The following is a 23897-nucleotide window of genomic DNA, read 5'->3' on the forward strand; positions in this document are numbered from 1 at the left end:
TTGCTCTAAAAATACCCCTTGCTCTCCTGATGTAAGAGCGCTCGAATCAAGTTGGTTTAATTTTTCTTTTACGTTTGAATGTAAATTCAATATTCTTGAATGTGAAGGGCTCGTGGCACCTGCAAGTACCAGCAATAACTGTTCAAGAGTGTTCTGTTCCATTCTGACTTCAGCACTGCTAATTTGAGGTATTCAAAACACTCTGAGTCAATTTTCTGGCATCTTTTTGGATGAAGAAAAAATGCAATGGAGTTTAGAAACATTACATATCTGTATTTATAGTTAAAAATGGTTATCTATACACATGCTTAGAAAAAAAGCATGAGGTGTTTCAGGAAGTATGCAGTGTTTTGTGAAGCAGTAGTCATAGGCTTGCAAAGGAGCTCTGAGGGTATTTTAAAACTTTCTGAATTCAGACAAGTACGAATCATTCTGCTGTGTCCTTCGTGTGAGTGTGTAACAGGTTGTGCTGTTAGGATAATCAGGGGTGCTGCTGCTGCTCTTCAGAGCATTTGCACTTGGTCCTGCTGTAAAAGGGATGAGAGAACTTATCTTGGTTTGTGAAATGCTTAACAAGAAGTAACTGTAGATGATCACCCTTGTGAAAGGACAGTCGTAAAACAGCAAAGGCAGAATGGGCCTTTGGATTTGTTCTTTAGTCTACCACTGGTAGTTAAGACTTGCTCCTCACCTTGTCCTCCCTGTGCTTTTTGCCAGAACTACCAAAACAGCCTGTAGAGAGTTGGTACCCAGATAGCATCACCTTGAATCGTTCCTCTGGTCCACACGGTGCTTCAGCCTCTGGTAACTGTAGGAGCTCTGATTCTTCCTCACCCATGAGAAGCACCTGGAGCAACCAGTACTTCTCATGATGAACTTCTGCGCAGTCACAAAAGCAGAAGAGACTTCTGGATTGAGCTTATGTCACAGTTCTTTGTCTTGTTGGTTGTTGTCATTATTGGAGTTACTTTGAATGAGGGTTTTGCAACCATCATATGAGATTTTGAGGGTGTGGAGGGTGTTGTTCCCTAGAGCACACAGAACCTGCACTGGAACTGGAGGTGACCCTACTTTACCTGAAGAGGAACCAGCAAATTTATTCCATGGTTCCCTATTTAAGATTTTGTGCTCATGTGTCATGTATTAATAGGATTTAGTTTTTACCTTCAGTTGAACCTTGTCACCTATCTGTCATTACTGCCATCCAGAGATGATCCCCTACTGATCCTCTCTAGTCTAGGCTCTGATAAAACACAAGGATGTATCTAGAGTGCCTGGCCATTCTCTAGCCCATGCCAATCTTAAAGGTGCTAGAGAGACTGCAGGGTGTGGAGTGACAGGGCAGTCTCAAGTCCTGCTCCTGTGACTTCACAGCGTTTATGAAAGCAGGACATGAGGGTGTGACTGGTGAAGGAGAGAGATTGTTCCCATGAAAATGTTCCCCAAGGGCAGAAGGGCTTTCAGAAGCTTTGAGAAACTTCTGGTGTTTGAGATCATGGCTGTGCTAGAACAGTTGGTGGGACTGGACTATTACTGTTGTTCAGAGCTCTTCAGTGGTGGACGGTTTTTGTATTGGGGTGTAAGGTGCAAGGCAACCCTACAGCAGGTGTATGTGAAGGTACCTGAAGGATACCTGGAGACCCTGCAGAGCTACAGAGTATTCTCATAAAATGTGAGTGCCACTTTTCCATTTCCTGTTTTCAGATTTGGGGTCCCAAATATTGCTGTGATGGAGAAGGGAGCTAATGCAGGTGCTGAGTGGGCAAAGAACTGCACCTTCTGCTTAAATCTAACTTTTGTCATGTAAGACTCAAAAGGGATCTATCTATTCCTGGGTTACTGCATCCCAAATCCTCATCTTAGAAGCAGTCCCCGTTCAAATGACAGTCAGCAAGTCCCGGTTGTCATGACTGTGATTCCTATTTTCTGCATGAGGAAGGATATAGGGGGTGGCTTGACATAAAGAACATGCTTCTATTTCTCTGTTGGCAAGTGGGCAAGAACTTTTCAGGATCCTTCAGTCCACGTGTGAGAGAAGGAGAGTGACCCCATGAGTTCAGACCTTCCTGAAAGTTTTATGCTGTAGTGAGGGTTGCAATATAGAGCAAGCAGGTATTTTTATCTGATCAACCGCCCTGAACCCCAAAGGACTGCAAAACCAGCAGTGCTTTGGATTTATGCGGTAGTGGTTTGCCTCTGTCCTGTTATACAATCCACGTGCGTAATGTAGAACCTGTACTTCTGAATTTCTTAACTTTTATGGCTTTGAAATTCTCAGCCATAATGTTGCATTAAAGGAGATTTGAATTAAAGTTCCTCTATTTCTCTCTCTCTCTCTTTTTTTTTTTTTTTGTAATGGAACACTTAAGTCTGTAAGAAAAATTGCCCTTGACAGCTTTAACCATGCTGTTTCACATCTCCCCATGTAGACGTTAGCACAAGATATTTCTAAAGTGGGATAAATATATTTTTCTTTCTTAGAGAGCTCAAAACCAGATGAATGGATTTTTTTTAAACTTGCACCCCACAACTGCGGTATTGGGCAACACCATAAGTTATGATACCATTGTGGTTTCTGATGCAATCCTTCCTGCCTCCCCCACCCCAAAGCTGGCACCAGTTTTTCAGAGGCCAATATTTAAAAATATATGGATATTATTTTTTTTTTCCTTCCTTATGGGGTCAGATTTTATGCAAATATATTTTAGTTTTATTCAGGAAATATTCAGGTGGGGAAAAATGTATTCTCTGTGTTAGCCAGCCAGGACCCCACTTACTGGTGGTTCCTGTTCCACTTGTTAAGAAGCTGTTTTGTCTCTGGGCAAGGTTATTTATAAGCTCTTGTGATATAGATCATGTTCTGTCTTTGCTGCTGGTGTAGCTGCACTCTGCAATAGTTAAATGTCAGTTGGAGGCAGAGCCAAACCCCATGGCACCTGCCTCATGTGGATGTCCATCAACCGGCTCCTGCGGTTCTGTGGTTTATCAGGCAAAATGCAAACAGCTCTGGCACTGTGGAGTGTCTGGAGCTGTCTGGAGGGTTTGGTGTGCAAGCTTGGATGCCTCATAAACAGGGAGAAGCTGAATTGTGAACTTAAGAGCCCTCTATGCCTTATTCCGTTGCATATCAAGGGAGCTATAGTGTGAGCCAATTTGCTCTTAGCATATCTGTTACTTTGGACTCTACAGGAAAAAACAGAAATTATTTTAGTGCTCTTGGATGATGGAGGACATTGCAAATGGCTGACTCAGTGTGATGGATATACACAGAGGAATCATTCCCAGCCTGGTTTCTGGAAACGTCTAGTGAACCAGATTTCATGAAAGTCTGCTCGATTAGGCCCTTCAAAGGCGATAATATCAGAGCTCCAGGGGTGTTTGGCATGAGCAAGGAGCTGCTCTGCACGGAACAAAGGAAGGAAATTGCCCAGAGTGTGTGTGTTTTCACATCAACAGATGAAAATAATTTTGCTTAACTACTTAATGATACAACACAAAGAATAAAAAAGAAGTACTGTAGCTCTGGTGTAAGGAATTCAAGTGTCGTACTGATCATGAAACACATCCACACGATGGTACATGAGTTCAGAATAAGAATACAAACATAATAAAGATAATTGAACTGATCTTTCCTCTTGATTTTAAATAAATATAATTTGGAAAAGGAGCTGCTAAGGCAGAATTTGACCTTCCTGCAGCTGAGCCAATAAGTTTCAAAGGAGGTGTGGGCATCTGCAGATAGGAACTGCCGCATAAACGTAGGTTCAAGGTCAGAAGAGTGCAGCCAATTTGACAGACTACTCTTTTATTGCCTTAATCTATAAGGTAATCAGATCATTTCATCTTGGTTGAATCTATAATAATGTAAAAATATGTTAATTGGCTAGTTAGCACTCAAACTGTTGCTTCTGACCTTTTTGTCTGTGGAGAGCCCTGACTTGTGCTCTTGCCTCCAGCACTTTCTGGTCCTGTGTCCTGCTCAGCCTGACTGACCCACCTTGCCTGGGATAGTTCCTTGTATATTCTAAACTATCATTTTTATATTATTATTATTATTATTATTATTTTTTCTGTAATGATTTTCATACCCAATTTTCACTACTAGTTAATTTTATTTACAAACACTCCACTTAGGCTTATATAAAGGCTTACCATTAAATAAAGGTTTTACACTAACGATGTTACATGCATTCGAGGTCAGGCAGCAAATGTGTGGGAAGATCTAAATGGTGGACTTAGCTGCCTGTGCTAACCATAACGGAACAATCTGTGCATTTTTGCCCTTATTTCCTCTGTGCCTGTACTTGTTATCTGGAAAAACTCAGCACTCTTTATTTCCCTGGGCTGTTGCGAGGAAGGGAATACGTGAAGGTCTAAGGTGCTTGGATTTGTTGATAACAATGATCCCATGACAGGTATGGAAGGTCTTTTAACTGGTTATTAAAAGATGCAAGGGCTCGTTTCCGACAGGTACATCCTTTCCCTTCATGGTAGCATCTGTGAAACTTCAGCTTCTGAACTGCTTCTCCTGGAGGGAGAGTGATGCTTTCTTGGAGTAATATTCTGAGACAATATTATTAAATTCTGAACAATAATATTACCATCACGAATTAATCTCCCTGCAGGTGGGTTAACTCAGGCATAGAGTGAGCTGGCATCAGAGCTGGGAATAGAGCAAAGAGGCTCTGATGCCTTTCCCTGCTCTGAGTGCCAGGCCAGTGGCCAGGCTGCACTGCTCACACGGTGCCTTCTCCATCACCCATCTCCTGCTGTCGCGTCAAAGGCAAGGCTCGGTGTTTCAGGAGCACAGCGGGCCTGAGTTTCTGTCCTTTGGCATAGCAGCTAACTCTCCTGATCTATCAGTGAAGCTTTTTCACATAAACAAGTAAGTCTTTGAGCCATAGACATTAGGCTGGAAAGGGCTTCAGCAGGTTACCTAAACCATCTCCCCTCCCTGGAATGAGAGGGAATCTCTTCCCCATGCTCTGTTCGGCACCGGTTATGGGAGTTGTTAATTAAGTCAAACTGAGGAAGATCAGTGACTTTTATGTATGTATGTAAGGGTATGGAGTGAGAGTAGAGTCCGGAGTCTGAAATGGAAGAACAAAAAGCAGCCTGATTTTTTTTTGAAAAATAAAAAATCAGCTTTATGGGAGCTATTTTTCGTCCTCTCTTTTAGAAATGGCTTAGGCACAAAATTCCCCCACCTAGTTAGTTTTCTTTATGAAATCAGTCAGTCCTCAAGGAAAGCCCCCACCTGTCCTTGCAGTTTATGGTGTCTCAGGGGGCTGCTCTGCCCTCCCTTCTGTCAACTTTTTTTTATTGAGAGCTGTCCTCCGAAGATAGCGTGCCCAGCCTTAGAGTTCAAATCATTCCTTCTCTTCAGGTCCCCCTGTCAGAAGCTTTAAATTGCCCTTCAGTAGGTATGTGACTCCACAGAGTTAAATTGCTGCACAAAATCTGCTGGCTCGCAGATGGTATCAGAAGATAATTGGAAGGAGAACAGGGCTGGCAAAGTGACTGGGGCCTTTTTTTTTTCATTTTCTTCTTGAACTTAGGTAGAGGTGTGCACACAGCAGCTTTAAAAGCAAGAAGAAGAAAAGGGGGAAAAAGATAAATTAAATTTCTCAAGGCTTCAGTGGAAGTTTCTTAGCAAAGGGGAAGAATTGGGAGATATGATCCAGCATAGGTTGCTGAATCAATAAAAATAAATTATGAGTTCTTCGCTATCACCTCTTATAATGTATGATAGGGGACCCTTAAATCATATCACCTCCTGCCAGGAGAGATTGTATTTATGTTTAACTGACTTACGCAGAGATAAAGCTCAGGCTTCTGTTATTTTAAGCAATCTAGATGTCTTTTCTGGTGGCAATGTGTGTTTGTGTGCAGCGAGGCCATCTGTGAGCTGGGACAGATTCTGGGGAGCATGACTGTGCCTTGCCAGAAACGTGGGTCAGAACCTGGGGGCTTTACTCCCCACTGCCACAACTGCTGCCAGTAGCATTGGGTGCATCCCCTCCCCTCCCATGTGTTTATTCACAGTAGTCTGGAATTCTACTTAAACGTCTCCTGTGTTTTATTGCCGTCCTTAAAAAGGCGGCTAATTCACCCTGTCTTTTCCCAGAGGCTCTCTCCTGAGGGGCTAATAAATCTACTCATACTTAGCTTTTGTGGAGTGGTTTTTTTCCCCTACAACGAGGACAAAGGGTTTTATGATCTGACCTGGTAGCTACGTTTAGGGCTCTATTTCAGCCTCCTGGACAGAATCCAGGTTCTCTCTAAGGACTGATAGCCATGCTGGAGGCCTTTATTTTATTTCTTTAGGAAGGAGATTTTAAGAAACTTATCATAATTTGTGTGTGTGTGCACATACGCTAAAGGTATGTAGATAGGCAGAGGGTGTTTGCCGAAACTTAAATTTACTGGTGTGGGTTTTTTCTTTCTCTGTGAAAAAAAATGTTATACAAGGGATATCATCTATTTACTAACATCCATCATAGAGATGGAAGAGCAACATGTCTGACTTGTAGACCCTATTCTGCTGGTGGCAACAGATACCACTCACTTGGGTAAGAAATGGAATCAGTGCTTTGGGAGGAGAATCTGATTTTTCCTGTTACCGTAACGCATCACAGGTTCCCCCCGAGTCCTGCAGGCATTAGTTGTTGCTGTGGTGCCAGTGATATTCAGCTGCATTCACACCTGTGGCAGGGACTCCTGTGCAAGGCACCAGTGAATGCATCCTATGGATGGTCCCTGTCCCAAAAAGCTTAAAATCAAAAGCATGAGAGAGTCTGGCAGGTTCAAATCCAAATTGCCAAAGCAGGGAACCAGTGTGCACAGATCCTGTCCTGCTCCTGCTGGTAGTCACACGGGAGGAGGGAGTTATGCTTTCCAGTGCTGGCTCTTTCTACAAAGCACTGTAGTGTTGTTTTTCTGTGGATTCTGTTCACTCACCCCAAGCCTTGTAATGGGAATTTCAAACGGCTGCTTTCATGCAGAGGGCACTTTTTGTGAAGGCAATGTGATCTGCCTCCGGTATCCCCAGGGAATCCATGGGAAGACCTCTCGTGGTCTGGCTCCAGCTTGTTCTGCTGCCTGATTTATATGGACAGGAAGGAGGACAGGGGAAAGAAAGAGCATGCTGCGGCAGCTTTCATAAGGGAAAGTGAAAAGCAATGCAGGCAAGGGAGGATTAAAGGAGAACGTCATTCTTTGAGTTCCTAGTTTTTGTTTTGAGGACAAATTTGACAGCCTCAGCCGTTTGGAGATCACAAGTTCACTGGAACATGTTTTGCTTTTGTGTGTGATCTTGGGACTTGTCTCCTTCAATTTCAGAGGGCTCTTTTGCCAGCACTGCCTGAAGCCACCCACAGATCATTGATCTCTCTCCAGAGATTAAAAGAAAAAAGTCATTTGCTGCTTCAGCTGGCATCATCTTGCTCATGCAAAAATGTTGCTCTGATTTCCAATGGGCAGGATTTGGCCTCTATTTCTTGTTAGTATCTGAGGGTTTTATGTTAGGATGTGCTGTTCTTCAAGGGTTAGTACCTGGAGATAAGTTTTTTTCAGCTGTGTTCACCAGGCTGGGGAAAAGATTGGTGCTTAAGTTGCATGTGGTCCTTTTGCTAATCACTCTGTTCCTATGTGTGAACTCTGATTGTGGCTTTATCTTCCAGGTGTTGCTTGTTAGCCTAAATGAACTAAATCTGTTTAAGTGGATTATTTCAGCCATGTAAAATTCCTGGATGGAGACTCTATTTCAGAATAAAACGGTCTTTAATTAGATTTTTCCTGATATACTTGCAAAGTGAATTGAACCAAACCCTAAAAGTTGATTTGGATTCCTCCTCCTGAGTGTTTCCATGTAGAGAAGCACTTAATCTCTCCCTGCCTCTGATTTCACATCAGTAAAACAAAGATGACATTACTTGCCTTTTCTCGCAGTGGTGCTGCTTGCTAAATCCATTAGCACCGGTGGAATTTAAATTCCTCACAGGGAGCTTTGTAATGATGCTGTGTGCTTCTGGCACATGGGGAGAGCACTCCTAGGTAGCAGCAACTGCACTTAGATCTCTGGGGCAAGTGGGGATGGAGATGATGTGTAGTGGGGTGATCACCTGTGTGTGCACGTCTTTGGTGCATGGGGGGAGTTCTGGTTGGACTGGGGTTATGAAGGGTTATTACTGGGGTTATTGCTTTTGTTCTGGTACCTTCCCCCCTTCCTCTGGACTGGGGAGTGAGCATCTGGGTGGGTGCTCAGCTGCTGGCTGAGCCCATCCCACACATCAGCAGAAATCTGTTGAGCACAAAGTCTCCTATTGCAACGTTTGAGCATTTGTGTACAGAAAGCTAGGCAGATATCGGTGGGTTTTGTCTGACATAGTTTTAAATGTAGAGACTAAAAAAATCAAACTGTTTTACCTAGCAAATTCATCATCCCAAATAACTCAATTACTTTGTTGATTAGGTCACCTTTAATTATTAATTTTGTCCCTTTAAAAAGAAAAAATAAATGAAAGAAACAAGCAGCTAGGGAACTCCATAGGGCAGCGCTGCCGGCGTTCAGGTCCTAAACCTTTTTAAGCCAATTTGCCTTCATCCGCGAGCAGTTTGCTGCTGCTGGTTCCCAGGAGCTGTGCCCATTCACATTTTTAATTTACTTGTTGGGTGCTTTGCTCTAATCTGAATGGGGGAAAGGTTGATGAAAATTGTGGACAAGCTTCCTGTGGCTGGTGTGTGGGGCAGCAAAGGCTGCAAACATCATGGAAATAGGTCTATAGGTAGGAAATGGAGTCCAGGACCCTGCCTGCCAGAGCAAGCAAGCAAAGAGCTCTCATTTTTCACTTGTAAATTTGTTCACAGTTCCTTTGTTGTGCTGTGTGCTACGCGGTGCTCATCCCTTTGCTCATTATTAATTACTTTCTGTAAATATGTGGACAGGGGCAGTGGCGAGCTGTGTAAATCTCTGTGCTGATACACTGGGATCACTTAGAGGCGAGGTGAGTCTCACCAAGCAGCTCGGGGCTGGCCTTTCAGACGTCTACGTGACATGGTCGCCTCTTCTCTCTGGCTGCTGCTCTTCTCCCCCTTCTCTAATACGTGTCTCCCAATACTGGAGGATGACTGCCCATGACTTGGCACTTCTCGGTTGTTCTGAAGTTTGCTGTCAGCCTGCTGGAGGAACTGCAGTGCCTTTATGTGCTGATTTGTGGGAACCAGTTATGTATCTACTGTGGGGTATGTGCAAAGCACTTTGCCAACTTGGAATCAGCAAGATCTGGAGGAGGGTTTAATGAACTAAAGTCATTTTCCTTCATAGTAAAATTTTATGAGCACAAAAGATTGCTACGCCACCAAACACTCTGAAGAGCTTCTGAGCACTTCTGTGATTTATAGGCTCAGAGATTCCTAATAATTTCCTGAACAATAGGAGCCCCCTCAGGGATTTCTTCTCAACGCAGAAAGAAACTTGGACTCCTATTTCTGGTCGTATTTTCTGTCATTTCACATCAGCCAAATTGTGTCAAGGCTTGAGGTTGCTAGGCTGGGCAGGCCCGGAGACCTGCTGGCCTTCGAGGAGAGGTCTGTCACGTTGGGCCTGGACCTAGTGGCTCAGTGCCATGGCAGGACTGGAAAGTGCCAGGGACTCTTAAACTGTATTATAGTGTAAGCCTTTGAGGATGAGTAATTGACAAGGGTTGGCATTTTTGTCACGCAGACCTTTTAGCAGGGTCTTCAGTCAACAACATAGTTTGTACAGAACAAAAACATATGGGAGGCCTATGTGTAAAATACACTGCACGAGGAAATCCTTGAAGGACTGGAATGTCATTTCGGTTCCATGGGGGAAAAAAAAACAACAAAACAAACAAAAAAACAAAAACAAAACAAACAAACAAAAAAAAACCACAAAAAACTTTCTCTGATTATCCTTTCTCCATCCCCACTTCTGCCTTGAAAACCGAAACAGTTTATTGAATTTTCAGGTCATTTAGTTTTGTGTAAGCTCAGCTTTAAATTACATTTTCCAAAGGGTTTCTGTTGCCTTAAGGGAGCTGTAATTCAGCCTGACCTATTTCCCGGCTCTGTCCTGCAGGCTGCTCCTCTCTCGCTTGACTCTCAGCCAGCTGGGCTGCTCGGTGCCCCCAGGGACACCCACCTATGGGGCTGGGGGAAGCGCCTGGTCCCCGGGGGACAGTGGGGAAATTTCCCACCTGAGCCATGTTCCCCAGAGCAAGCACTATGAGCCTGGGGAAAAAGGCAGCTCAGCATTCATTTGACTTAAAAATTAATTTTGGGGGCGTCGGTTTGATGAATGGAAACCAGACAGTTTCATTTGAGACTATACAGTTGTTTTCTTTATTTTGATTAAAAAAAAATAATGCCTAAGTGAAAGTTTTCTTTGTTTCTGAAACAATATAACCGGGAACTTTTTTTTTTTTTTTTTTTTTTTTTTATATATATATATATTTCTTTTCCCCAGATCAAAATCTTTTCATCTTGATTTAGGTTGAGGAGTGTGCTTTTTCCTGTGGGGTGGCAATTCTACATTTCCTGCAGTTCAGGGGGAGAAAATGCTTTTTTTGTTTTGAAGCAGTTCATGCTTTAAATGTGAAATCTCCAATTTTCAATTGAATTCAGCTTTTAAAATGAAAACCATCAAGATTTTCATGCAAAATTACTCTGACACAGAAAAGCCATGATTATTTGTCAGTGTTGACAAAAACAAGCAAAGCTTCTTCAACTACAAAGTAGGAATTTGAATCAAATGTCTCAGCTTGAATCAGTGAGGGGTTTTCTTTTTTTTTCCCTGTCAGAATTCAGTTTTGGACAAAATTATCTAATTTTCTTTGTTTTGTTCCATTCTTTTTCACTTAAAGCATTCACATAACAATGTCCTAGAGAATTGGGCTCTTGCCCGGGTCTGCCCCTGCCACCCCTCTTGCAGTCACTTGACACAGTTGGGACAACACCATGCGGAGACCTCAGGGTAGCTTCTTGAAATATTTTGAAGCCCCCATTGCAAGGCTGTGTCAGAAACACCCTGTGAAAGCAAGGCAGGAACCAGCTGTGTCTTTTGGGCTCTGATCTGTGTCTTAACCACCTGGGACACTTGCTTGCTAGCAGCATCTGCTGCTGCAGTCTCAAAGGCTGTGTGGTGGGGAATGTCCTCTTGCAGTGTTCCTGGGGCAGGCTGTGGGGTAAAGCCTCCCCAGCCCTCTGTTTGTCAAGCTTCCAAGACAGCGTGAGCATTAACATTGTTGAATTTCAACAGTTTTGTCTCAAAAGCAAATGGGACAGGGTGGTGTCCCTGGGCTTGTGGTCTGGTGCCTGGCCTGGACATATGTGGTAAGTGAGTTTGTGGGCATTTTGCTGCAGGTGGCTGTATTACCATGCCCCAGGGACCCCCTGAGATTTAGCTGCATAGGAGTGGTTATGCTTTTGTTCTGCATGTGTTGACAATGGGCAGAGCTGGATTTTTGGTAGTAACTGTGCATGAAAATTCAGAAAAACCCTACTAAACAGCATGCTTTTACTTTGTATTTATACCCAGGAGCTGAGCAGGCTTCACCCCACTCCTGCAAAGCTGCCATTTTCCTGCGATTTGTAGGGTTTGTATCTCCAAAAATACAAGGCATAGGAGATCTGAGGAGAGGCACACACAGTGCTGGCAGGTTATGGATGCTGCCTCCAGTTGGGATTGCAATTTAAGCAAGAGTTATTCTGTTGAAGTTTGATCATGATATAGAGGCTTCGTGTAATACGTTTAGGACTGGATCCAGGATCTGCTGACCTCAGTGGGAGTCCTCCTCCAGGTTGAAACTGGAAAAATACCTCTGTGAAACCTTGCCTCAGTTGTGAGCACTAAAGAGGGAGTCGTTCCTGGCAAGGCACTGCTTATGCTGGGGTGCATGGCTTCTAAATTTCCATTCATGAGATATCCTATTGGAGTGACTCTGGAAATATGGGTCATATCTATAAACGTCCCTTGGCAGGTTTTAGCTAGGAGCAGTGCAGGCTGCTCCCATCAGTTGGTGCAAGGACATGTACGATCCTTGGCTGCTGTGAGTGGCAGCTGGTTCTTCCCGATTTGTATGGGAAGGTGTGTGCGAGGTTTAAGTCTCAATAAAAAGGGCCTTGTCCTTATTTCCCTGCTGCACAGCAGCAGTTTAGGCTGACATGGGCTTGCATATGCTGACTCAAATCTGCCTGGCAGGTTTCTTTTCACACCCTGCTTGGAAGCAGCTTTGCTTTTATCTTCCTCCTAAAGGTCTCTGCATAGGGAAATAAAGGGAAAAATGCAATCGGGGAAGGGGGAAGTGAATCCAGTAGCAAAAGGGATGCTCAGAGCATCTTTTCAAAAGCCATTAAGTTGGGCACCGATTGCATAGTCACGTACCAAGGTCCTTATGATTTGAACAGGTCTCTTCCCGGTATTATGCTGACGGTAACAGACTGCTGCAGCCTCTGATATTGATTAATCCTTTGGCATTTTTCCGTTCTGCAAAGCTTTAAACTCCTCACCTAGCAGCCTCTCAGCTGGGAAACCCAAATGATAGGTGTGGCAGGTCCCATTGCCATGGGAGGAGAGGGAGGGAGGGAGATGGGGCTTTTGCAATAGAAAGGCTCCTTGTTGCAACAAAATCCGTTTGGGGCAAAATGGGCTCTTTTGCTGGATTGGGATCTTCATAACCAAATTTATCATTTCTTTCCATGGAGACTAGTCCATGTTAGCACCTTGAGAGAAACAGGAAAACGTCAAGTGTAATTTCTGATTTGTCTGTTGAATTACCAAGGGATCATCCCAATTCCATTCCTGTCCTTGAATAACCATAGGTGTAGAGAGGGCAGCTCGCAATGTTCAGTTAATTCCTGGTGGCATGTTTTATTTCAAATGTAAAACATCTCCAGGATTAAAATAAACGTTACTGGTTACATGATGCATTAAGCTAATGATTTTCTTTTTTAAAACTTACTTGATCCTATAATACGGGAACTTTAATGGATAAACGCTAAGCTCTCCTTTGGGTGATTTCAGATGCCTTGTATATTGTTACACAGTCTAAAGAAAATCCTTTTTTTTCTTTTTCCCCTTTCTCCTCCTTCCTCCCTTCCCCTTCCACAGGTGATTCTCATTCTGACAAAGCTCTACGACTTCAACCTGGGGAGTGTTACCGAGAGCTCGCTGTGGAGGTAAGCGGGCTGTAGGAATTACAGCAAGTGGCATGGAAGGGGTGCACAGTGCCTCTTGTAAAACTGGAGGCTGAGCAAGGGGAGGTCAGAGTTGATCTGGGGAGGAGATGGGGGGGATCTGAGATAACTGAAGTTGAAAGGGGATGCATGATTAAGAAAGAATTGATTTAACAAAGTGAGGTCTGCAAATCAGATGCTTTGTTGATGTAGGGCATTTCCATAGACACACAGAGGAGCTTTTGTTCTGTCCTTTCTGAGCATCCTTAAACAAGGCTCTTCATTCCTCAGAGCCTCTGCCATGGTGCTGGCAATGAGAACGGTCTCTGTAGATGGTACGTGCTTGCTGGAACAGTGTCCAAGATAGTGTACGACCCTGTGCCTGGTATGAGCTTAGCTGGTCTTAGCCACGTTTCTCAACCCTGTGAGCTGAGATGGTCAACTTGGTGGTGATTTAGTGTTGCCCGGGGCTGTGAGGACAGTAGCGATCCAAGGGTTAGAGATCACAGCGATGGGTTGGTATAGATGTGTTTAAAAAACAAAACAAAACACACAGAACACCCTTATGAACAAGCAGACCAGTTCCTGGGGGATTGTTACTTAGGTGTTTTTTTACTGTCAGAACAGCAACAAGAAAAAGGGCATAGGGTGGGGAAGACACCAGTGCTTTGTGTTAGATTTATCTTTTGTATTACTGTTATTGCTCAACCTCCAGAAATTGTAATTGGTGGTGCTGTCACTGCATTGTAGCTGTTGCTCCGAGTCTAAGCAGCTTCTTGCAGGTGGTCTCTTGTCCTTTCTTCCACGTTAATTTAGAAGCTCTTGTTTGGATCAGATTTTGGGATTGAGTTGTGGGTTATTCCCATTAATGCATTTAAGGGTTAATTGTTTAGTAGAGCTCTTGAAACTTCTCAATTTGCACAGTAAATACAAAGCTTAATTGCACTGTACCATGGTAATCTGCAAAAGTATAAATAACCGTGCAGCTAATAAGAGAGAACACCTTCATTTCCACTTATCCTGGTACTTTTCAAGGTATTTAAGCCTTGAAAACTTTTGCCTCTTTACCTAACAAGTACAAATGGCACTGTGATTGTACTTTAAATGTAATTGCTGAGCAATCTGCTCTGCATAAATAATGTAACAAGCAGGCAAATCCTGTCCTAATGCTGATCTCAGAGCAGCACCTGAGCTCTGCAGGAAGGTGACAGCAGCAGCGCTCTTGGAGCTTTCCCAGAGTGACAGAAACACAGCTCATCTGTCCAACTGAATGTATCAGCTGCTTGGGCATCTGGGGAGATGCCCTGTTCTGTGTGTTTGTCTGTTTTGGGACGCTTCTGTCTCTCTTCTGTGGTGAAAGACGGGCTGTTGGGGGGTCTGGAGGCTCAAGCTGGGTTCTCTTCCAAGGTTTGGGAGGAAAGGTCAAGGTAAAATCTAGCTAGGTAGAGCTCTTGGGCTCTAAATCTGAGTTTCCCACCTGGAAAACTGAGGATTAAACCATCCTGCAGTTTAGAGGGAAGTGTTTTTTTCTTTCTTTAAGAGAACAGCTTTGGTTTTCTTTTTTGAAAAGATGTTGTAGCAATACAAATAGATACAATGCGGAAGAAATAAGCCAAGAGAGGTTCCTTTTCGCAGGATATTCTGTTCCATTTATACATGAAAGCCTCTGAATCTCTGCATTATTTAAATAGGTACTTTTCAATATTTTCTCTCAATTTTTGAGACCCTGAAAATTTCATAAGGAAGATCTGTCTTTGCAGAGTGAAATTACGTCTTCTGGTCATATATTTGCTTTCCTTGGTTACTTTTTTATAGACTCCTTCAAAATCATCTTTGAGCCCCAGGAACTGGGTGGGTCACAAATTGAATGCAAATATCAATTAAACATCAGAAGGAGATTTCCACTTTTTCTACCTGTTTTCTGGGACTGTGGCTTGTGTTGTCTGCCAACTCAGAGCTCTGTCCATCTGAGCAGCAGTGCTGTGTGGTGCCTCTTCTGAGCGCTTGGCAAACAGTTGCTTCCACACGAGAGAAGCGGTTTTTGTGGCGGAGAGCGGTGAATCACACAGCAGTGCTTCAGAGGACGATAAGATAGAGCAGAGTGGAATGCAATCTTCAAATATCATCTTGCCTCTGCCTGCCTCATGCATCAAAAGCTTTTGCTCAGTCTCCCCCCCGGGTTGTGGCACGAGATGCTTTGATGCAAAGTGCTATATAAGACAAATTTCTAATACCTGCATTTAAATACAAAGACGAGTGAATCAATATGAAAACATCCCGAATGTAATTAAAAAAGGAGCAAGAGAGAATGAAAAGTTACATCGGAAGCTGCTCCTCTATCAGGCTGATAAGAATTTAGACAGAGGAAATGCTAGTCAGCATTTGAATGCAGCAGCACAGACTGCTTTAATAAGTAAATCCATGTTTCTTAGGCCAAAAATATCACTGAAAAAGCCTCCATTGCTACTGCAGCAGCCAGCTTGAGGGAAAAACACACACATCCCTCCCCCTTGTGAATGTTGCTCCTCTTCTTGGTCACAAGAGGTGTCTGTCAGTTGGGGGTTGCATTTTTGTTTTCCCCACCAAGTGAGTGGAGGTGATTGTTTTCCTCCCGTAAAAGGGATCTGCCTTGTTGCGATTGTGTTGTGATGGTGTGAGGCATCAAAATTTATGGGGGGAGGTCTTCTTGTAGGTCAAGACATAGAGCTGTAAAAATTAGGTAAGCTTTTCAGGCATATAATGCTTTATCAGTTCTCATTGCCTAGCAAGGGATCTTGCTAGGTGGCTGTTTGTTGGGAATCCAGCTGCCATCCTATCTGATTTTAAATAAAATTGGGATTAGAAGATAGACCTATGGCTTCTGTAGAATTCTGTGTGTGATAGAGAAAATTTTATGGGGAGAAAAAAAAAAAGGAAAACAGTCTTCCCTCTTAATCCATAAACTCAAATGATTTAGATTTGAAGTGCTGCTGGGGAGCATTCAGTTTCCAAACCCTCTGTAGACCAAGGTCCCTGAACCAAACTTCAGCTTCCATGGTGAGCTGTGATCACGCAGAGGTGATCTGTCATAAAATATGAACTGCTGCTGCAAAGAGAGGCTGCTGCTTCATGGGAAGGCACCTGTCAAGCAGAGGACAAATGAGAGGGTTAGAGATGCAAAATACGGTGTCTAAAAGATGCCACCCACAACCAAGGGCTGAAGGTTGAAGTTTTGTGCCTGTTTTTCTGTGGGAAATCTCAGGCAAATTTTATTAGGAGGAGAAGAGAAGGGGAAAAAGTCTGTTCAGTGGTTTATTTCTTCAAATGTATGTGTTCATAACACTTTCAGATGAACACGGGAACTGTGACTGTGATAAATGAGTCTTGGTTTCAGACGTGTGCTGTACTCAGATATAATATATGGGGTGCTCTGTAGGCTGTATGCTAGGCAGAAAGTCCTTTCATTAGTTAATCTTGTTGCTATCCAGTTGTTTCCTTCTCATGCTATGGGTGTGAATAAACAGGAATCTGTTGAGCTCCTTTTCTTGTTCTGTGGGTCTTCTAGATTTCACAGCTTTTTACAAGCAAAGGAAGAGCCTTGTGAAGATTTCCTTGCTTGTTGCTAATTCTGTCTATTTTAGCCGTACATTTCTGAGATGGTTACATCAACATGACATTCTGGATAAGTATTTCGAGTCATGGCAATATTGAAAATGTTTTCATCTGTTTTAGCCAGTGTAGGATGAGCAGCTTTTCTTGTAAGATAACTGGAATAAAAACATTATTTTGTTTTATTTTATTTTTCTTTCTTCTGCTGTCACCTAATTTTGTACCCAGGAACAGTCCTAATTATTTGGATTGCAGTAGCTAAAAAGACAGCCTCCATCCCAAGGGAACTTTCAATCTCAGATGAAGACAAAGAGACAACAGGCAACATAACAGACAAGAGAAGCCCAAGCTAGCAGGGAGGTATTTATGATCAATGTGATAGCCATGACTGCAGCACATCAGCTAATTAGGCAGTGGGGAGTAGTTCAGCTTTTCTTCCAAAGTGCAAGCACTTGCATGTGTCAGCTCTGAGTCCCTGCTGCCATTTTACCAGGCCTTGATGGCTCCCCTGGAATTCCCATCCTCTGGCTGTGGAGCCCACTAAATTATCTGATGCTATATAACGCTGGCCTGGGCATTAACCCATACTCAAAATCCTGACTGACTCTTTCTTCTTAAGAATCTAGAATGTTACCGAAGGTATTTTTACATATATTTCTTCTTGTTTTGTTGTTTATTAACCAAGAAATTAGGTTTCCATGGCAGCGCTCAAAAATCCCCAAGCATTTTTTTCTCTTGTGGCTGCTATGCCTGAAGAGATTGGTTTGTCGTAGCCTGTGTGTTGAGTTGAAAAACAAACAACAGAAATAAATCACTTTTCAGCTTTTTCCTAGAGGCAACTGCAAAACAGATCAGCTACAACCCTGAGCTTGGAGCTGAGAAGAGTAAAACCTCTCAGCTTGGTTGCAAGCTGCCTTCGATCTCGCACTGTTCTTGCGGTGCTGTTTGAATTACCAGAGGGCTGTATGTTATTTTTCCCTACGTCCTTGCATTTCAGCCTCATATGCTGTCTGGTGGCATCAGGCCACCAGCATCTTTTGGTGTACCTGTAGCCTCTTTTTCCTCTGCAAAGTTGCACTGATTCACTCTGCAAAGTTCATGCTGATTTCTGTCTCAGGTTTGTGTGCTGTGTATGGAGCTGGCTTCAGGTAGGGCAGGTGTGAAATGCCATGGCTCCCTGTTGGGAGCAGGGTTTAATCTCCCTGCTCCAAATGTAGCTGTCTTCAAGATAGGTAAGAAGGGAGAGACCAGGGGATATTCAGTGAACATGACTGAAATTTTCATGTCATCCTTTGTGAAGCAAGCTAATCCTGAAACAGGTCATGGCACAGCCAGAGCTTCATTAAGAGTTTCTGGCCCAGTGGTGATGCATTATTTAGTCTGTGGGGCTGAGAGGGGCAATTTCTGCTTTGTGCCGTAACCTCTTGCTCGGTGCCAGTCAGGTTCCACGCATTTTGAAATGGAGCAGCGTGGTTTCACTGAAATCCACTGTATTGAAATGCAGTCTCGAGACAGCCACCATGACCAGCTGGCATCTCCCTGCAGTAGTGTCAAATTTGATTATATCTATTGTTTGCCACCATTACGCTGACAGCATGCGTTTTAGATATATGCTATTTTCTGCAGGACTGTATTCAGGCATAAAATTAATGGAGCTGGTTTTCAGAGTAGTAATGCCTTCCTGTTACTGCATCTTATTTGGCATTTTTAACAACGTTGTAAAGTGCAGAATTCATCTGCTGATTAAAAGAAGGGCTTCATCATATCTGCAATCAGCTATCAGTGTGTCAAGGGAAGGAGCCAGCTTGAGTGTGCAAGCACATCCCCGATCTCTCTTGGATTCAAAATCCAGGGTCTCCGAAAGCTCAGTAACTTCAGTTATTTATTAGTGTGTATAAATTGCCTAGCTCAGTGGTGGCTAGTTTTCTCAGGCCACAGGAGTCACCTGTCAAAACCTTTGGGGTTGCAAGCTGCTAGGTTCAGACCCTTTGGAGAGCTAAGGAAATGGGAAACTGGAGGAGAGGAGTGTGAGTGAGGGCTGTTCCACAGAGCTCGCAGCACCCTGAGTTGGGATTTGTGTGGGGCTACAGCAGCATCCCAAAATAATTCAGTTCTTTATCTCCAGTACTCTTGGTGATTTATATTTTCCCCGCAGTGGGTGACTCAGGTGTCCCTGGCTCAGTGCAGCCTGCCGTCAGTCACGAGATGCCATCTCAGGCAAAGGAGCCGTGCTTCCACTACTGGGAGGTGCACAGTAGCTGCCTGTTGGCCCGCTCCTCAGCGAGCTTTTGCCAGATGAAATTGTGGCCATTTAATAAAGAGAAGTTCCTTGGCCCAAAGAGCTATGTAGTTACTACCTGTAAAGAACAGAAAATGCAGCATTCTTGAACCGAGTGAAAGTTTCTTCTTCGCTCTCATGGCTAAACGCCTGTTTGACAGGTCTCGTTCTCTTGCTCGAGCTGACTGATCAGGCCTGGCAGGGGCTCCCGACATCTGTGCTTGTCCAGCTGTGCACGCGTTGCAGCAGGCACTAAAGCGGGTCCTGCCTCGTTCAGAAAGAGGAGCAGGAGAGAAAGCTTGGCAGGTGGAAAGAGTTGTTGAGTATCAGCCAGGAGAGAAATTAATGGGTAAAGGGCATTGCCTTAGGGATGCCGTAGGGATGCTAAATGTTCACGAAAGGCTATGCATATAATGGTTTTTCTGCACTCCTTTCATAACTATTAAGAGCGATAAAGAGGTGGCTTAGCTTCCTTGTGTTCCCTGGTTTCAGGGGGTATCTGTGACAGGAGGGTTACAAATTGCTGATTATTAGATGGTGATAACCGTTCACCTTTGTATCCCGCTGTACAAGGGAAATCATTTGAAGTAACTAATTATGACCTGTTTCAAAATTACTTTTCTGGTTTGAGGTGGTTCGTTTTCCTTCTGATTATGGCTTTCTGGAGACTTAGGTCTTTTGTTTGTGTGGACTTCAGAAAATGCATATATATATATGTATATATGTATAGGATTGTTTTGATTTGTTTGGGCTGTGTGTCTCAAAATAAATGTCCATAGGATTAAAAAAAAATTAAAAGTGGAATGGAATAAACCATAGTGTCACCCCTCTTTGAATGTCCCAGGTGGTGTCCAGAGCATACATCTTTGGCAGTTCAGAATTGAAAGAGATGCTGGCATTGCAACAAATGGATAAAATTGGGCAAAACTGCTTTAAATATTTGTTTTGAGAAGCAATAATGAAAATTAATAGTCTTATTTTGAATTCAGGACTGTGTTTTAGTTAGGTATACTTAGTAATGGTAACAGAAAATGATTTTTATTTCATTTTTTGTTTGACTAACTTCTGGATGGAAGTTTCATGTCTCCTTCCTGTTGCTTTCCTAGCCCTATTACATCCCGTGGGATGTTTCTGCAAGGGAGTAGTCACATTAACACCTCTGCTTTCTGCTGGTTCTTTGCTTTAGCAAGTAATGAAGTTAACATTGCTTCAGAGATGGAGGGAGCCAAGAGAGGCAATGCAAAGTCATGCTAAAAGTAGAAGCCCAGCAAATTTGAGTCTTAAAGACTTCCTAAATGTCTTTGGGTGGTGTGTAGGTCCAAGTCCCACCCTTGTTTATTAAAATGCCTTTGTCTTGTTTTGTGAAGCTTATTTGTCTTTTGTGAACCAGCCTTCTGGATGGCCTATTTGTTGTGTCTCTTAATTGTTCCATCAGTGAACTTTCTGTGGGGGTGGAGATTTCATCAGACGTGGGACCTTTTGGTTTTATTAATTTTTTGTTTGCCAAAAAAGCTCTGAGACTAATTGCCAAGACTTCCCAGAAGATATTAGTTTACAAATTTTAATGACACTTATGATTTATTAATGTGCTTCCCCCTGCATCTGCTCATCCCTATTCCTTAGTGGAATTCCTGCTGAATCAGAGAGAATTAATAAAAACAAAACTGCAGAATGCAGTGGTGTTTTAGCTAGGCTGTTAATTAAAAACTTTAACCAGTATTCAGAGTGCTTTATTCATATCTGTGATTCTCTGAAGACAGAGGTAAGTCTTGGCTTTGACTACCTTCTGCCACAGAATCTCAATTTGGTGAGGGTGCTGCATGTCAGTCTGCGGTGGCAGCACAGATTCACATTTCAGTGTGCTTGCTGCTCAAGGTGTGCTTCATCCACACATCTTCTGGGGCTTCAAAGCAGGGCTGCTTTGCTGAATTTATCAACAACACACATGTGGCTCTGAGAGAAAATGTTGTTGGCTACTGATGGTGGATATTGCAGATATGTTTGCATAAGGAGCTTGTGTGTTAGATTTAGAAAGGTCATTTGATTGTACATCAGTTTTGATCTTATAAATTATTTGGGTTATCGGCATATTCAAGTTCCCAAGTAGGCTGGGGAATTTTGGGATACATCCTGCTTTCTGGGTAGAAACCAAGTGGGTAAGAGGAAATGAATTAATCAAATTGCAAATTATTTGAGGAAATGTTCTTAGGACCAAGGTAGAATTCCAGGTAAAATGGAGAAAAGAGCAAAAGTGAGTTTTGTTTTGCATCCATTTTCTTACATTTCAGGTGAGAGCGCTAAGCAGCCATCTCTCTTTTCTTCTCTTCCTGGTATCTGTTGAATTATTTATACTCTACCAGAGAGCTCCAATTGGAGAGACTGCGAATCTCTCCAGGGAGAGGCTGATACTAATCTTATGTGTGGAAGATCCAAGTTCAAGCCCTTGCTCTGAATGAGTATAAAGGGAAGTGCTTTTTTATTTCACAAGTAATTAAATTGTGTAACTCATTGCTACAGGATGTTGTGAGGCAGAAATAATAAAAAGCGTAAATGGATTTCAAAAAGGGGACTCAGTGAATTAATGGGGGATATTTCTGCTGGTGGCTGTTAAACGTGATAGTGTGGCTGTAGCCTCTGGCATACAGTAATTATTTTATGATACGGCATTCAAGGAACAGACAGGTCTACAGCCTTTGGTGTAGTGTTGCAGAAACATCATCCATCCTTCGTTATCTCTTCCTCAGTAATGAGCTATTCGTGTTTCAGGTGCTCTGGGTGGAATAGCCTGGAACTGTTCTGAATACATGATACACCTCAGCATTGTTGTGGTTCGACTCTCCAAGTCGAGAGAGCTGGGGGAGAGACCATGGAAAGAATCATGCTCTTTTTGCTGTTCCTTATAATTCTCCAGAATGTTCTGTGTGGGTTAGTGGGCAGTACAGATTCTGGATCTGACCTACGGGGGCTGTATTATGCAACTGTGGGATTTGGGGCTTCCACATCATGGGTAAGTTCTTCATCCATTGCCCAGCTGGCGGCTTTGTAGTAACTGAATTTTCCAGCCAGTCTTTTCAGCCAGATCCTGTCTAGATCTCTTGTCTTTCCATTCCAGAAAGTTGGATGGTGGAGAGGGAAATGTAAGATAATTAATGCCCAGATATGTTTCTGGTGTTGATGCAAGCCTGAGAGTCTCGGTGTGAGTTAACAAAATTTGTTGGCTAGGGGATGCAGAAGATGGAGAGAGGTTTTTAGAAAGCCAGAACTGTATGGCTGCCCTGATTTTGTAGCTTATATGATGATGTTTGATGTGTTTTTTGTGTCTTTGAATTAATTTCTGTGATTATGGGCTCCTCAATAATGGAGACATGGCTATCTCATCAGAAATGTATTTTCAGCTTAAATGGTGTTCCCAGGCATATCTAGTCCTGGGGAAAGTGGCTGGGAGGGCCAGGGGGAGTTTTGCCAAAAGTGAATGTCGTCTTGAAGTGGTGCAGCTGCTGTGAATTCATCTTGTCAGGCTCTTTACTTGTCTATGACAGGTAAAAGGTGTTTGTAGTGCTTTGCCTACTACTAGAAATGTAGCAAGGCAGCGTTCAGGAGGGATTTTGTAGCCAAGAACCTGCTGTTGCAGATCCTGTGGGTGTTGTGACTGTTGCTGCATCAGCAGAGATGCATCTGTTAACAGGAATTGGCTATTCCATCCCTTCTTTATCATTTGGAACAACGATTCCATTGCTCTCATTAGAGAGCTGCTCCTTTTGTTGAGTTATCTCATCTTACATTCTAATTAGATTTGGATACTGACTGCAAAACTTTTTTTTTTTTGCAGGAAGCCAGACTTAAAGATGAATTTGTTTTGGCCTTACTAATGTCTTTTTCTGATCGTTTTTTTACCATGCAGAGGATTTTCATTGGCACAGATTAGTAGCAGATACATTCGACATGGATATGTGCCAATATTAATGAAAACCACACATTAAATTCACTTATAAGTATGCAAATAGTTGCAAAACAAGGACTTTTATAATAAATCACATAAGAACTTTCATGCTAGATCAGATCTGGTAGGACTTGGAAAGCTTGAAAAGAGGTGCCCAGAAAAGAACATAAAAAAAAAATCTTACAGAATTCGGTGGTGTGGATAGGATCTCTAGTAAAGCAAGGGATTGGAGCATCTCTGATGTGAGGAAAGAACTGGGATTGTTCAGCCCAGGGAAGAAAAGGCCTGGAGGATCTCATTAATGTATGCAAATACCCGAAGGGAGGGTGTAATGAAGATGGAGCATGTAATGAGGATGCTTTTCCATGGTGCCCAGTGACAGGACAAGGGAATGGACACAAACTGAAACAAGAGGTTCTGTCTGAACATCAGGAAACAATTTGTAGTGTGTGGGTGACTGACAACTGGGAGAGGATGCCCAAAGGTTGTGGAGTTCCCATCCTTAGAGATTTTCTAAAGCTGTCTGGATGTGGTCATGGGCAGCCTGGGCCATGGGCCCCACTTGTGCAGGGAAGTGTTGGTCCAGGTGACCTCCAGAGGTCTCTTCCAACCTCAACCATTCTGTGAGCCTGTGAAGAATAAAGGAAAATCAGACAGGTTGGGAACAAGTGGAAGACTTTGGTTCTTATGATAACATATACTTAATCTATGGATCTCCTTGCTGGAGGATATTTTGGTAGCTAAGGTTCACATGGGTTCAAGTGGAGTTTCAGCAAGTTCATAGAAGCAAAAAAAAAAAAAAAACAAAAAAAAGGACTATATTATGTGTGAAAACTTCAGAGGATTTTCTGAGCCGCAGATAGCCTCTGATCAGTTATATGGAAATACACTTCC

General features: G+C 43.0%; 1 protein-coding gene across 1 annotated transcript in view; it reads left to right on the forward strand.

The window, feature by feature from the left end:
* The window catches only part of SORCS3 (sortilin related VPS10 domain containing receptor 3), a gene marked incomplete at both ends in the record, with an annotated part of 273965 nt that overhangs the window by 67568 nt on the left and 182500 nt on the right, over positions 1–23897 (forward strand). The window contains one exon of the mRNA XM_084290216.1: positions 13133–13200. Within this exon, the coding sequence (XP_084146342.1) occupies positions 13133–13200 (68 nt within the window). The remainder of the gene's footprint in view (positions 1–13132; positions 13201–23897) is intronic.

The sequence above is a fragment of the Netta rufina genome (assembly GCF_964035555.1).
Source record: "Netta rufina genome assembly, chromosome: 7".
Lineage (NCBI taxonomy): Eukaryota > Metazoa > Chordata > Aves > Anseriformes > Anatidae > Netta > Netta rufina.